The 13,244-nt window shown below is 38.3% G+C and overlaps 1 protein-coding gene across 1 annotated transcript in view; it reads left to right on the top strand.

The window, feature by feature from the left end:
- INPP5F (inositol polyphosphate-5-phosphatase F) overlaps positions 1 to 12,510 on the top strand; it is a 38,547-nt gene extending 26,037 nt beyond the window's left edge. Inside the window, exons 11-20 of the mRNA XM_035330811.1 lie at positions 1,160 to 1,237; positions 1,957 to 2,077; positions 4,064 to 4,192; positions 5,630 to 5,747; positions 6,255 to 6,453; positions 7,046 to 7,117; positions 7,208 to 7,281; positions 8,156 to 8,284; positions 9,003 to 9,090; positions 9,876 to 12,510. Of these exons, the coding sequence (XP_035186702.1) occupies positions 1,160 to 1,237; positions 1,957 to 2,077; positions 4,064 to 4,192; positions 5,630 to 5,747; positions 6,255 to 6,453; positions 7,046 to 7,117; positions 7,208 to 7,281; positions 8,156 to 8,284; positions 9,003 to 9,090; positions 9,876 to 11,007 (2,140 nt within the window). The 3' untranslated portion in view covers positions 11,008 to 12,510. The remainder of the gene's footprint in view (positions 1 to 1,159; positions 1,238 to 1,956; positions 2,078 to 4,063; positions 4,193 to 5,629; positions 5,748 to 6,254; positions 6,454 to 7,045; positions 7,118 to 7,207; positions 7,282 to 8,155; positions 8,285 to 9,002; positions 9,091 to 9,875) is intronic.
- The last annotated feature ends 734 nt before the right edge of the window (positions 12,511 to 13,244 follow it).

Below are 13,244 nucleotides of genomic sequence, written 5' to 3' on the forward strand. Positions count from 1 at the left end.
AGGAAGAATAGTAAAACAACCGAAGTTCAAGTTGGGATAAACAAGCATTTCTTTTTTGTTAACTTTGTACCCAATCTCTGTTAAATTTACACTGTTATTTATTAGGCAAAGCTTTAAAGTTGCTTTTGAAGCAAGACTTTCCTTAACATGCTATGAATGTCCATCTGTGTGTGACCTGCTTTTCAAATAGTGTAGCATTCTGCACTTAAGAACAGCTTATAGTAAAGAACTCTGTTCCTTTTGCTTTTTTTCTGAAGGAATCCATCAAACGTTCGGAGAATTCTGGTGCTGTTGTTCCATGATTAAAAAAATATACTGGATTTTACTTTAATCCAAAAGTATAAATAGCTGCTGTTTTCATGACTCCACTCTGGCATGCTCTAGTGCAGTGTTCACATGCCCAAGTATGTGAACTGTCACACAAGCATGCACTTCCCCTGCCTCCCTCAAGCAGACTGCAGTTGTATACAAATATGGGATGCAAAAATTATGTTTTAATATTCATTTCCTAACTTAATAAAGGCTGTGGATCTGTCCTGGAGAAGTGGTATTGACCCAGTGTGTCACTAGCAGATATTGTCTGAAATGGGGGAAAGGAAAAACCCTCAAAATACTTCTGGCCTTTAAGAGAATTCCTTTTCTGTAAGGACATCCTGGGTTGATGTGCTACTTTACTAACGTGAGCTTTCACTTCTGTTTGCTTGCTCTTCTCCCAAGAAGTGCTGTAGCAAGGACTGTTTTCACACTGAGCATGAGCGAGTAGGGAACAATACTGAAAATACAAGATTTGGCAGGGGTGGGGGAAGGATGTCTGTAGGTGTGTTACTACTGTAGGATTGTTGCTAAAGCAGGGCAGGCTATCTCAATTTCAGATCCATAGTGGTTATTTTTGCTGACTGAATAAAATGAGTACAGAACGTTACATATTATAGCTGCATACTTGTTAGTCCTTATAGATTGAGGAATGCTGAATCTCTTGCCTTGGTTTTAGGTATGGACCTGTTGAAAATAATTCTGAATTTTAGCTGCTGTTTAAAGTTTGTCAGAATGTCTGTCTCTCCCACGTAGCCAAACCCATATCATTATTTTATATTACTTGTAATAACAGAATATCACTGACCTTAGTTTGAACTAAACTAGAGATTTTTCTCCATTTCAGCCGAGGAATGAAGTTTGAAAATGTTCAAACACTGACTGATGCCATTCATGATATTATTCTTGACATGAAGTGGTGTTGGTAGGTACTTAGCTGTTTTCAGACTTGTATGAAATACTTATTTTTGGGGGTTGGGGAGGGGGGGGAAGTGCATATTTAGAAGCCTTGACTTCGTCATAACTGTATGTTTTGGTGTTAAGTTTCTGCATCAGTTTTTTTGCATTTAGTGTTCTGAAGTGTTGCTGTTTACAGACCTCCCAGCAAAAATTCTCACGCTGTTTTCACCTTGAGGTTTGCTGCCTTTAATATTTTTAGGGCTGCTTATATTTAATGGGAAACACTGTATTTGATCCAAAAGCCCTAGAACTACTCTTGAAAACGGTAGGCATTTTTGATCTTTAGTTCATGCATTTTGAAATGAGGATGGCTGCAGACTTTCATTAAACTACAGTATATTGTTCAACACTTTCCAAGTGAAATATTGCTGCCATTAGTGTTGGAACTTAACTTCAAAACACAAACCTTCCCTCAAAAGCTGATATTCTGTATGAATTGAATTGAACACCTGATGGCATACCATATCAAATTTATGGCCTAAACAGGACCTGTGTTTGCATATGTAGTCTAAACTTAATGAGCTGTGGCCTTGAGGAAGGATAAGTGAGAACAAGGGTACCTAATTCTGTGTGGCATGTAGCTGAGATGAGTGTAACTAAATTGTATTCCAGAAGTAAGACTTTCTGCTCTCTGTAGAAGCTGGTAAATTACCCTGCTTTCGCTCTTTTTTTTTTTGTTGAAAGGGTTGATCAAGCTGGTGTGATTTGTAAACAGGAAGGGATCTTTCGAGTTAACTGCATGGACTGTCTGGATCGTACCAACGTAGTGCAGGCTGCTATTGCAAGAGTGGTCATGGAACAGCAGGCATGTACAACTAATGTCTTTTTTAAGTACTGAATACCTCATCGTTGTTCACAGGGAAGTTTTTGTTACTGAATAGTGATAAACCTCTACTGGAAAGGGTTGCTGCAAACTAAGAGGCGTGAAGCTGCAAGTAATACATAGTGCTAAAAGAACTTGAAATCATTCTAAGACAGTGATACCTAGTCTTTTTCTTCAGAGAAGAAAGGACTATCTGTCCACATCTTGAGATGAGTCTCTTGTTTTGATTTAGTCAATTTAAGCTGTGTAGTAAAAATAAAAATAAAAATCACTCCCCCAAAATCCAACTTTAAGTTGGATGCTATTTAAGCTACTTCTGCGTAAAATACTGTGGTGCAACACATAGGGAGATTTGTTGTGGGAGACTCGTTGTCTCTCTCCATGTAGAGGAACGAGAATTAGTTCGTGCTGTAGGTATCCCAGATAGCTGATCATCTTCCCTCCCCTCCTTCCTGCCCCAGTATTTGTTTTTTTTTTTTTTTTTGATACAAAAGCTCAGTGATGAATATTCTTTTCTTGCAGGGGTGTCTGTAATATCTTGTAATAGTAGTTGTAAATAAAACGTTGAAGCTTCAGTTACAGCCCAGCCCCACATGAACAAACCTGGCTATATGTAAGGTGAAGGACAGAAGATGAGGTGGGCCTTCCGTAAGGATGAAGAATGAACGGTTCTTAGCATTGTAACTGGCAGTTACTGCTTGCAGATAACAGGATGAACACTTGTCATAAAAAGAGTATTTGGGGCTGGGGTGGGACCAGCAATCCTACAGTCATCTCAGACTAGGTTAGTTTCTATCTTCATTACCTCTGCAAACTCAAAGACCCTCTTTCTAAACTCAGAATTGTGCAGACTGTTGTGGAGAGGGCTTTGTTAATCGTTACAGTATTAGTTCATGATGTGCTGTGTCATTCTCTAATGAAAGCCAAAGTACTTCAGAATCGATTCATGCCGGAGAAGTGCCCTAGGCAGTGGAAGGTGATTGAAGTGGAGTAGTTATGGTTACAAGTATCTTGCCTTTTTTTCCTAGCAGCTATTGGACTTGTTCTATGTCAGCTGGGAATATAACAGGGTTTTCAAAGTCAATGGACGGCTCTGTACCGTTTTTCATTTAGCTTGCAAATATGCTGGAGCACTTCTTGTTATAAGCCGTAAATTAAAGTTTGCCATTCTATCCCTGCAGTGGGCCTAACACTGAGCGACTACACTGCAGTTACATGTGGTAGTACTGACTTCAGAACGGGACACTGCAGCTTAAACCAGTATAGTATGTGGGACTTGAGTTTGTATTACACCCGAGACTTATCTTGGAAGAACCTTAAGTACTCTTTGTTCTTGAGAGGAAGTTAACACTGATACTGAAAGCCAGATAAACAGTAATGGTCCAAAATACACAAGCACTTATAAACACAGCATAAATATTTGCTAGGAAGGTTTTCTTTTGGTGGAGGGATGAATTTGGAGTGACTACATTGGTTTTAGTGTCTTCAAACAAAAGATCAAGTCTTCATGGTGTGTTCTTTTCTGGCAACCGGAAAGAGATTCCATTTAATTTCCAGACCTTTGTTATGAACGTCCTCGCAATACAAGGCATTAACTTGTTTAACCTGTTAGCCTCTGTTAAAGTTATGTGACATCTGTTCTTTTGAGAGTTTCTCATGGGAAGAGATGCTTCCTATATCTTGAGTACCTTGTCTTCCTTCAGTTAATTCTTGTGCAGATTGACTTCTACACCCGTACTTAATATTACTGCTGAGACCAGCGATTCTTTTGGTATGGTGTTTTGTGATGAATCACTAATTCATTATTAACAGTGAATTTAATCTGAGAAATGAGAAGGTTGGGTTCTTATTCAGGCCATATAAAATTTAACATTGAAATATTTAAGTGTTTGTTTTTTTTTAATCAAGCTCTGATACTGAGAATGGCTTTATCTGGAACGGTATATTAATAAGTATGTCTAATTCCAGCTCAAAAAACTGGGTGTGATGCCACCAGAACAGCCTTTGCCGGTGAAATGCAACAGAATCTACCAGATAATCTGGGCAAACAATGGAGATGCCATAAGCAGGCAGTATGCTGGCACAGCAGCCTTGAAGGTAAGGGGTAAAGAGTTGTCTAATTTGATACTGAATTGTTAGAGTTTTACCTCCTGTGCAGAATTCTCTTTCATGTCAGAACAGACAAATATTCTGCTTGTTTTCATCTGGGACACCTGTGTGGCCTTTCAGCAGAAGAACATTTTGTATCACGCTTAGTGTGAAATGGGGAAGACTTGAGTGTCTGGGTGTCCTGTGTCACTGCTGGCTGTAGCATAACTATTCTGTTAGCTTCACGTCCAGATTTAAAAAATACAAACAAACAAAAAAACATAGCTGAGATAAGTTTGTTTGATATCAGGCATTACCTCTGTGCTTACATTTAAATAGTTATAGTACTTTTAAGCACAGTTTTTACAGTACTTCAAAAATATTCTGAAGGACTAGTGATATTAATTAGAAGGACTTTTTTATTAAAGGCTTTCCTTCATTAGTTGCAATATGGTCTGTCTAACAAGATCACAATTAGGCAGGGAATTTCTTCCTGTCCTCTTTGTGGTTTGTCATCTCTGGTGAAAAGCCATAGAATTTGAGCTACTTTGTGTGTTCTTGTACCTGGCACTGGAGAAGACCTATGCAGTGGAAATGCTTAACACTTAAATCCCTTTTTAACATTGTCTTTTGTTTACTTACTACGCTAGTCTCTTTGATCAAAACCAGCCTGATGCTTTGTCTTATTACAAGTGTTTGACCATAACTCTTGAGCACAGAACTCAATTTGTAAACCTAAATTTTCAGTTCCTCTGCTTAGAGATTTCTCTGCTCACTACTGAGGTTAATGTTTTAATTGCAATGTCTTTCAAATTAAGTGAAATACACTTAAAATGTTCATCGTAATAGTTAGCATGGCTTTTAGAACTACTCTATGCCAATGTTCAGAGTGTCTCTGAAAACAGTCATAATCCTCTAATGGAGTGTGGCCACCGAAACTGCTTTTTACTCAAAGTCTAGGTCACAGAAGGCCTAGAAACTTCTGTTTCTGAGGCTGTGTGGATTTGTACTGTCTTTCAGTTTGTTGTGCTTGTCTTGCTTTAGAAGCAGAAGCAAAAAAGATGCAGACCCTTTTCAGTAAGCTCGTCTTTTGTTGTCCCAATAGTGTTCTTTTTTGGTTAAGGACAAAGTAACTTTTTTTTGAGGTATTTGAGAATCCCAAACTGATGTTGTGAAAGTTCAGCTTTAATGATATCCAAATTTATCCAAATACACTTTTTTTTTTTACATTATAACTATGTGGAAACATAGGTCTAAGATTCTCTGCGGAGTCCATTTTTTTTTTTTTGAAAAACATTTATTTTCAACTTAAATATGGAAATAGTTACTTGAGCACTATTTCTGAGTTGTCATCTATTCAGTTTGGAGTGTCAGAATGCCAAAGCTTTTGAGCTGAGACTGCTTCAAAGTTGTGTGTGTGCATGACTTGCATGTTCTGTGTAACAGGGCGACTTCACAAGAACTGGTGAAAGGAAGCTGGCAGGGGTAATGAAGGATGGAGTCAATTCTGCAAACAGATATTACCTGAATCGTTTCAGGGATGCTTATAGGCAAGCAGTCATAGGTAAGAATAAAACTTCAACTAAGCCAGATTACTGTACTTAGAAGTCAATTTAAAATTATCTTGGCTTTATCTTTGACTGCTTTTTCTAAGTGCTCTGCGTGTATTTAATGTTCATTTCTACGCAGTGGACACCGCATGGCACAGGCATTTACCAGTTGGACATTAAACATCACTCACGGCATATAATTCCACTGAACTGTAATCACTGTAGAATTTGTTCCTAACTTAATTTTAGCATTAATTGCCCTGTAATATGTCTTAAAGGTTAAGTTTATGTAGGAAAGGTTTCATATTTGAAGATACTTGAAAGATAGTTAATCTTTCTGAATCAAATGTTGCCTGAAATTTAAAACTTAGTAGTTAAACACCGACTTCTATCAGTAAAAAATACAACTCAACATTTTAAGAACTACTTAGAAGGAATTTACAAAGCATTTAACAGACTATTGTATATCACTTAACTGTTGGCAGCTTTTTACTGGTATCTTGTGTGTTTTTTTTATCTAGATTTGATGCAGGGTATCCCTGTAACGGAGGATCTCTACTCCATCTTCACAAAAGAGAAAGAGCATGAAGCCCTCCACAAGGAGAACCTGAGAAGCCACCAGGAACTGGTTAGCCAGCTGTTGCAGAGCTACATGAAACTGCTGCTGCCAGATGATGAAAAATTCCACGGAGGATGGGCACTCATTGACTGTGACCCAAGGTTTGTTGAATAAAGTCATCACTGATCAGCTGCTCCTGTGAGATCTCTTAATTACTCCTGACATGTTAAATGATTTTGATAGCTGACATGTTAAACAGAAATGCAAATGGACAGCTGTGTAGAATGACAGTCCTTGAAGAGATTGAGTAGCTGGAATTGTAAAAGTAAAGGTCGTGTGAACACGTGCTTATTCCAAATGCCATAAAAACGGTGCATGCTGCAGTTCTTTTGAGAAACCACCTGGTTATGCGGTTAATATCACCAAAATCCAGTAGATAGCACGAAGAGAACTTTTAACTGCCCTTAGTCCTAAAAAGGGCTCTTTGAGGAGCTGTTCTTTTTCTCTTACTGCTTCAGAGAGAGCATGTAGTGTGACTTGAAAGTCATTTTGCATCAGATTAAATTCTTGGGCAGTGGATAGGTAGTAGGAAAGCCTAGATGTCTCTTCATGAAAGCAGAAAACAAACTCTAATTTCATTGTCTCCTTATCAAGTTCAAAGTATCCTAATGTGTCATAGGAAAATAGCCGTTATGTCTGCAGAAGTAAAAACTTTCTCCTGTGTATTTATTTAATCTTTTTCTCCTTTCTTAGTCTCATTGATGCCACTCATAAAGATGTGGATGTTCTGCTGTTACTTTCTAACTCTGCCTACTACGTGGCCTAGTAAGTTGCCAGTTTCTCTTACTCTGTGTAGCTTCCTTTTACTAACTTTGTTAGATTAATGAAAGTGTTAAACTTTGGTTCTTTTTCTAGTTATGATGATGAAATTGACAAGGTGAATCAGTACCAAAGGTTAAGCCTTGAAGCTTTGGAAAAAATAGAAATAGGTAAGAATCTAAGCACACGTTTCTCAAATGTTCTTCCCAGCTATTCCAAGTATCCTTCAGATAAATTGAAACAGCAGACCTCTGCTTAGCCTCCTGTGTAGTTCACCCTACTTAGCGATGTGCTCTGTCTGATAAGATACCGGTCTGGGTCCTGCCTTCTGGTACTGCTTGAAATGTAAGCTTTGATCAATGGTAGGGCTCTTAAAAACAAAACAAAAAACCCAAAGCCATGTAACTTTACTTATGTGCAGTTCCCAGGAGTTAGCTGGACAAGTCTGCCTCACTTGTGTATTGTAGGTATCTACAAAACATCTTATCCTAACTTACGGACTGTTGAAACAGCCAGGCCAAATACCTTACAAAACAAACGCCCCTCGCACACAGTTTAACGATACAGCTGCCATGCAGTGCACTAAAGAGTTGAAGGGCTTGATTTAAATCTCAATATCTGTATTGCTTCTACTTGGTAAAAACAGTCACTTTCTTTTAATCTTCTCAGAAATGCTTCCTAGGACATGGGATGTAATATGGGATATTAATATATCCAATATTACAATGGGATATATTAATATCCCATATTACAATGGGATACAGAATTTTTTCTCCTACCTGAAAGAATGACTTGTAATAAACTATCTCAGGCTGGATTATAACACATACAAAGTCCAATTGCTCTTTGAAAATAATTGATGGCTTGGTTAGTGTGGAAAGTGTCATTTTAAAATGCTTGTGCTATTCAAAAGAAAACATGACGCTTAGTCTTTTCGGCATGAAGAAAAACTTGCTTAGACATTTAGGTGTAGCCTCTGCAATAGTTTATTTTTTTTTTCAGTGCTTAGTTCAAGAACATTTCTAACTTCCTGATTTTTCTCAGGTCCTGAGCCTACTCTCTTTGGCAAACCCAAGTTCTCGTGCATGAGGCTGCATTACAAATACAAGGACACGAGTGGGTATTTTCACACACTTAGAGCTGTGGTACGCAACCCAGAAGAAGATGGAAAAGGTTTGTTTCATGTTTAAGAGCTTTATACATGAAAGTATATTCATTATACCCATATGTTTCTCTAGAAAACACTTCCATAGCTCTTAGAATAACATATGAAGGAGGCAACTTGTAATATAACCAAGTTCTCTGCTGGCAGGAAGAAAACTGTATGTGGTTTCCTGTGTGAATGCTAAACTGTTACTGTTTTAACAGAGAGAAGCAAGCATTAGATGTGGTTATAAAGCAACACTTCCATCCAGAATGAACACAACTGGTTTTGGAGTAATGAAAATCTAGACGTAAGGATAAAAGGCTTAGAGCTATCTCCTAATGAGTGGAAGAAATTGATTCAGTTAATGAAATCAGTATCTAGAAATATGCTTGTTTCTTGTTTAACTGCATTAAGTGAACGCTAATAGGGAAAAACATCACTTTGCCTGGAGCACTGTTTTGTCAGCAAGGATCAGAATAAACATAATTGTGTTCCTTCGGCACATGTATCATGGCAATGGTTCACATACACCTAGTATCTGGGGTTCAGGGAGAGTCTTTTCTTTCCTTTAAGCTTATTTGTAAGCTTTAAATCAGAGTTGTAACTTGGGTGTGACTACTCCAGAGGGTAGGGGGGCAGGGAAGAATAACGTAACGAAGGTGCAAAGAAATGGGTCTAACTTCTTGGAATATGGGATTTTAAGTTATTTTTAAAGAGTCTGATGGGCTGGTAATTGGATTTCAGACACTCTTCAGTGCATTGCAGAAATGCTGCGAATCACAAAGCAAGCAATGGGATTAGATGTGCCCATTATTGAGAAAAAGCTAGAGAGGTAAGTACTCAAATCATGCAAATCCTCGTCCTACTTTTGCTCTCTTCTCAGTGGCTTACAGTACGTGGTAACAGGTACGTAGCTAGAAACCAAACTCTTACTTTTAGTCGTGCTAGGAATTATTTGTTCGTATGCTGCTTTCATTACTCACTGTCTGCAGGTGCTTGCTTAGAAGTACAAACAAGAAATGTGATTCTGTACATTTCTGCTTACATAGAATATCCATTGTTAAATGTAAATTCTGTACTGCAAATCAGATCAATTTGACAGACTAATTGTGAATTAACATCCTATCTGAGCTTGATGTCTGCTTTATTAGTGCTGTGGTTAGGAAAGAAACCAACAATAGATTGACCTCCACATTGATTCCAATGCAGACGAGTATTTAACAAACCCAGATAACATTTCAGGTCTTGTTTGAAGAACATTCATAGAAGGTGATGTGATGTTTAACTCTTATAGAAAGAATGTCTTGATATCTGGATGCTGAGTACAGCATGAACAGAGTTAGGGTTATGAGTACACAGAACTCAGATCCAGTTTCATCCAAAACTAAAGATGTTTGCATAAGCTTGCTTTTCTCCTTGTTTGGCTGCCATTCTGTGGCACCCTCTTTGTTTTTTTTAAATTTGATTAGCTTATATGGGTAAAGTTACGTATGGGAAAGATAATGTTTACTAAAATTCCAATCTCTATTGCGGAAATTGAGTGGAAGATGGTGAATACTTGGTGTTTATAAATGAAAATGCCACGATCATACATTAGACATTTATTTTTTCTTCTAGGAGGAGTAGTAAACCTCATGAAGACATCATTGGCATTCGGTCTCAGAACAGAGGATCCCTGGCCCAAGGCAAGAATTATTTACTGAGCAAGTTCTCGTCTCTCAACCAAAAAGTGAAACAAACTAAATCCAACGTAAACATCAGCAATCTTCGGAAGTTAGGCAGCTTTACCAAACCTGAAGTAAAAGTCAATTTTTTAAAACCAAATTTGAAAGTTAATCTTTGGAAATCAGATAGCAGCCTTGAAACTTTAGAGAACCCAGCGGTCGATACTAAAGTTCATGCTGAATCTGATACAGAAATATCCGATAATGATTCATTCCACTCAGATGATTTCCTGACCAATTCTAAGTCTGATGAGGACAACCAGCTAACTGACTCTCTAGAGAACATAGGGCAGACAGATTACGTGCTGCCTAGCTGTGGTATCATTGCTTCAGCTCCTCGGTTGGGTAGTCGTTCCCAGTCTATAAGCAGCACTGACATGAACATCAGCATTCACGTTCCGTCTGAGGTCCATGTCACTCAAGCCAGCCAGTCGGACTCTGAAGACGTACCCATACCTTCAGCTGACAACGCGGAGATGGAGTTTGCCAAGCCCATTGATGTGTACTGCCAGAGGTTTGTACACGACGCCCAGAACAAGGTGTCGGATGTCTCAGAGGTAGAGGCTTGTTCTCAAGAGCCGCATCACATGATAAATAAAACCAGCAATAATATGTGTAAAAAAGCAGAAAGCAAGGCTGAAACCATCAGAGACGTTCCTTCCAGACCATCCAAGCTGGACGTACAGTCTTCTCAGCCAAATCAGCTCTTAGCTGTTGAAGGGACTGACTTGACTAAATCTCATAGAAGCCCGGGGTCTGCATCTGGTATCCTTGAGACAGGACTTCACACGACTCCTTCTCCAGCTGACAGTAGCAGCAGCAGAGCTGTCTCTCCTTTTGCTAAAATTCGCAGTTCCATGGTCCAGGTTGCTAACATCACGCAAGCAGGGTTGACTCAAGGGATTAATTTTGCTGTGGCAAAGGTTCAGAAGAGCCCTGCAGAATCAGAAGCTATAAATGAAGTCAAGCAAAAAGAACTGAAAGAAATGTTTACACAATGCCAGACACGAATAATTCAAATTTAGTTGCTAATTTAAGTAGTGTCCTAGTTGTCTGTTAATAGAATACTTAATTTTTTTAACATCAGAGCTCATTGTAGCATGAACTGCTACTGAATACTGGGATCAAAATATTTAGAAACTTGTTTACAGTAAGTGTGAGATGCAAATGAATTTGGTTGTGACCAAGCTTCAGAATTCCTTTAGGCAGCTGATACAAAAGAAGGGTAAATCATATTTAAACAGGTAGTTTAGACACTGGGTTTTAATAAGCATGCTGTTTATCTTAAATTTGTTGCACAGTTATTTTTTTTGAGACTAATTTTGTAGCTCTTCTGACTTACGTAGAGAGTATTTGTACTAAAATGGTTATACTGCACTTCTGTGACCTTACTTTCCTTGCACTGCACCAGCAAAATAACCTACTGGTAAATCACGTGTTATTTATTTTTGGACTAGTATTTTTACTTGTTTCCATTCACGTTTTAGATGCAGCTTTCTATGAATTGTGCCTCCACAATGGGATCTGATGCTGGTTTTTTTTTTTTTTTTTTTGGTATTTAATTATGTTAACCAGAAATTAAGACTTGCTGTCCTTTTCTTTCCACGCTTCCTGGGACACTTTCAGTAAAGATACTGTGTATTGATACCATCGCAAATATTAACAATCCTGCAGTGCAAATTTCGTTTGTAGATCAGTTTTGAGGTAATGGGAAATGGAACACACACCCTCTGATTGCTTCATCTGTATTAAAGCTGTTCTATTCCATTTTTTTTTCCAGTTCTGAACAGTGGCAACTTGCTCAATTTTTTTTGCCTTGGTATAAAGCGAGACAAGCCAGAAACCTGACCTTCAGGCACTGTGTCCCTCTGTGCTCTGATTTCCTTAGTCTTAGTATACGCTAACTGTCCAGATATGAGTCCAAGTATCTCTTAAAACAAGGCAAGTGTACTGTTTCATAAAGTCAGTGTTGGCATCAGAGCATAGTTGTCATTATTTAATCAGAACCAAATTAATTACCGGCTCAAGCTTTGCATACTTGCAGGATAAGGCTAAACTTCCCCTCATGCTGGGAATTGGGTTAAGAAAACACTCGTGTATGCGGCAAAAGATGAAATCTAAATTATTCTTTTCCAGAAATGCCTTGCAATGTCATTCTAGTGTAGGACACTGTCTAAAAGCTACTGTAAAGCAGAATCTTACTATGCTGTGGTTCGTAACTCCAACCACCTTAACTCTAACCACTGTTATAGATCCAGTGCCTCTCTGTTCTAGTACATGTACTGTAGATAGGCTGCACGTGGTGTTTAAAGAAACTAGTGTCATATGGGTAGGCTAGTACGGTTTCTTAGGACTTCTAGTTTATCTGAAATCATCATCTAATCCTGATGGTCTGAAACTTTTTGATTTATTTATTTGATTCAAGTGATGTGGGTTTGGTTTTTTTGAGTGTCTATATTTGTGTCTCTATTTAAAATTAAACTACTGCTGTATTTTAATGTGAACAATATATATATGAAATATTTTAATAAAAAAAATGAAAAAAAGATGCTTTCTGGGATGTGGTATTAAGACACATGCTCATGAAGAATTCAGGAACTTTAGGTTTCAAGGGAGGGTGGGTTATCTTGACCCTTTAGCTGGCAGAGCCAGGAACAAATGACTTGAGCCCTTTATCCTTTTTCTCCTGGAGCGGCAGTGCTAGATTCCTCACCTTAGAAGAAAAGGTCAGACACAGTTCAAAAGGTGCACCCAGAACTGCCTAAGCCTTCATACTGGCAAAGCGTCTGGGAGTGGGAGATGTAATTTGCACAGTGGGAGTACCTGGAAAATATTTTGCTGTGATCTTGTTGGGAGAAAATTGGTCTGCATAAATATTTACACTGGTGTCTGTGATCTAAACCAGTCCCTCTACAACCTTGTATGCTGGTGCTGTTTCTTAGGGCAGGGGAACTGGTATCTGTAACATCAATCCTATACCTCCCACTGCTACCTTGAAAAAATATGTGGCTTAGTGAGCAGTCTGGGGCTTTTCTGCCTGGAAATTAACTCCTCATCCGCTATAGTGGATCCTCAGTTTCTGCTTGGTGATCCAAAAATATCCTTTCAGCTTAAGCCTTGTCTAAATATTATAAATAACAAAGACAATTTCAAATAATGTGTCAACACTTGTTGAACCATTCTCTAAGTGTCACTGGCAGAAAACTACACAATCCTTTCTAGCCAGACTTGTATTCTTAAGGTGTTTTTCCTGTATTCCTTC

Source organism: Oxyura jamaicensis, chromosome 6 (genome assembly GCF_011077185.1).
Source record: "Oxyura jamaicensis isolate SHBP4307 breed ruddy duck chromosome 6, BPBGC_Ojam_1.0, whole genome shotgun sequence".
NCBI lineage: Eukaryota > Metazoa > Chordata > Aves > Anseriformes > Anatidae > Oxyura > Oxyura jamaicensis.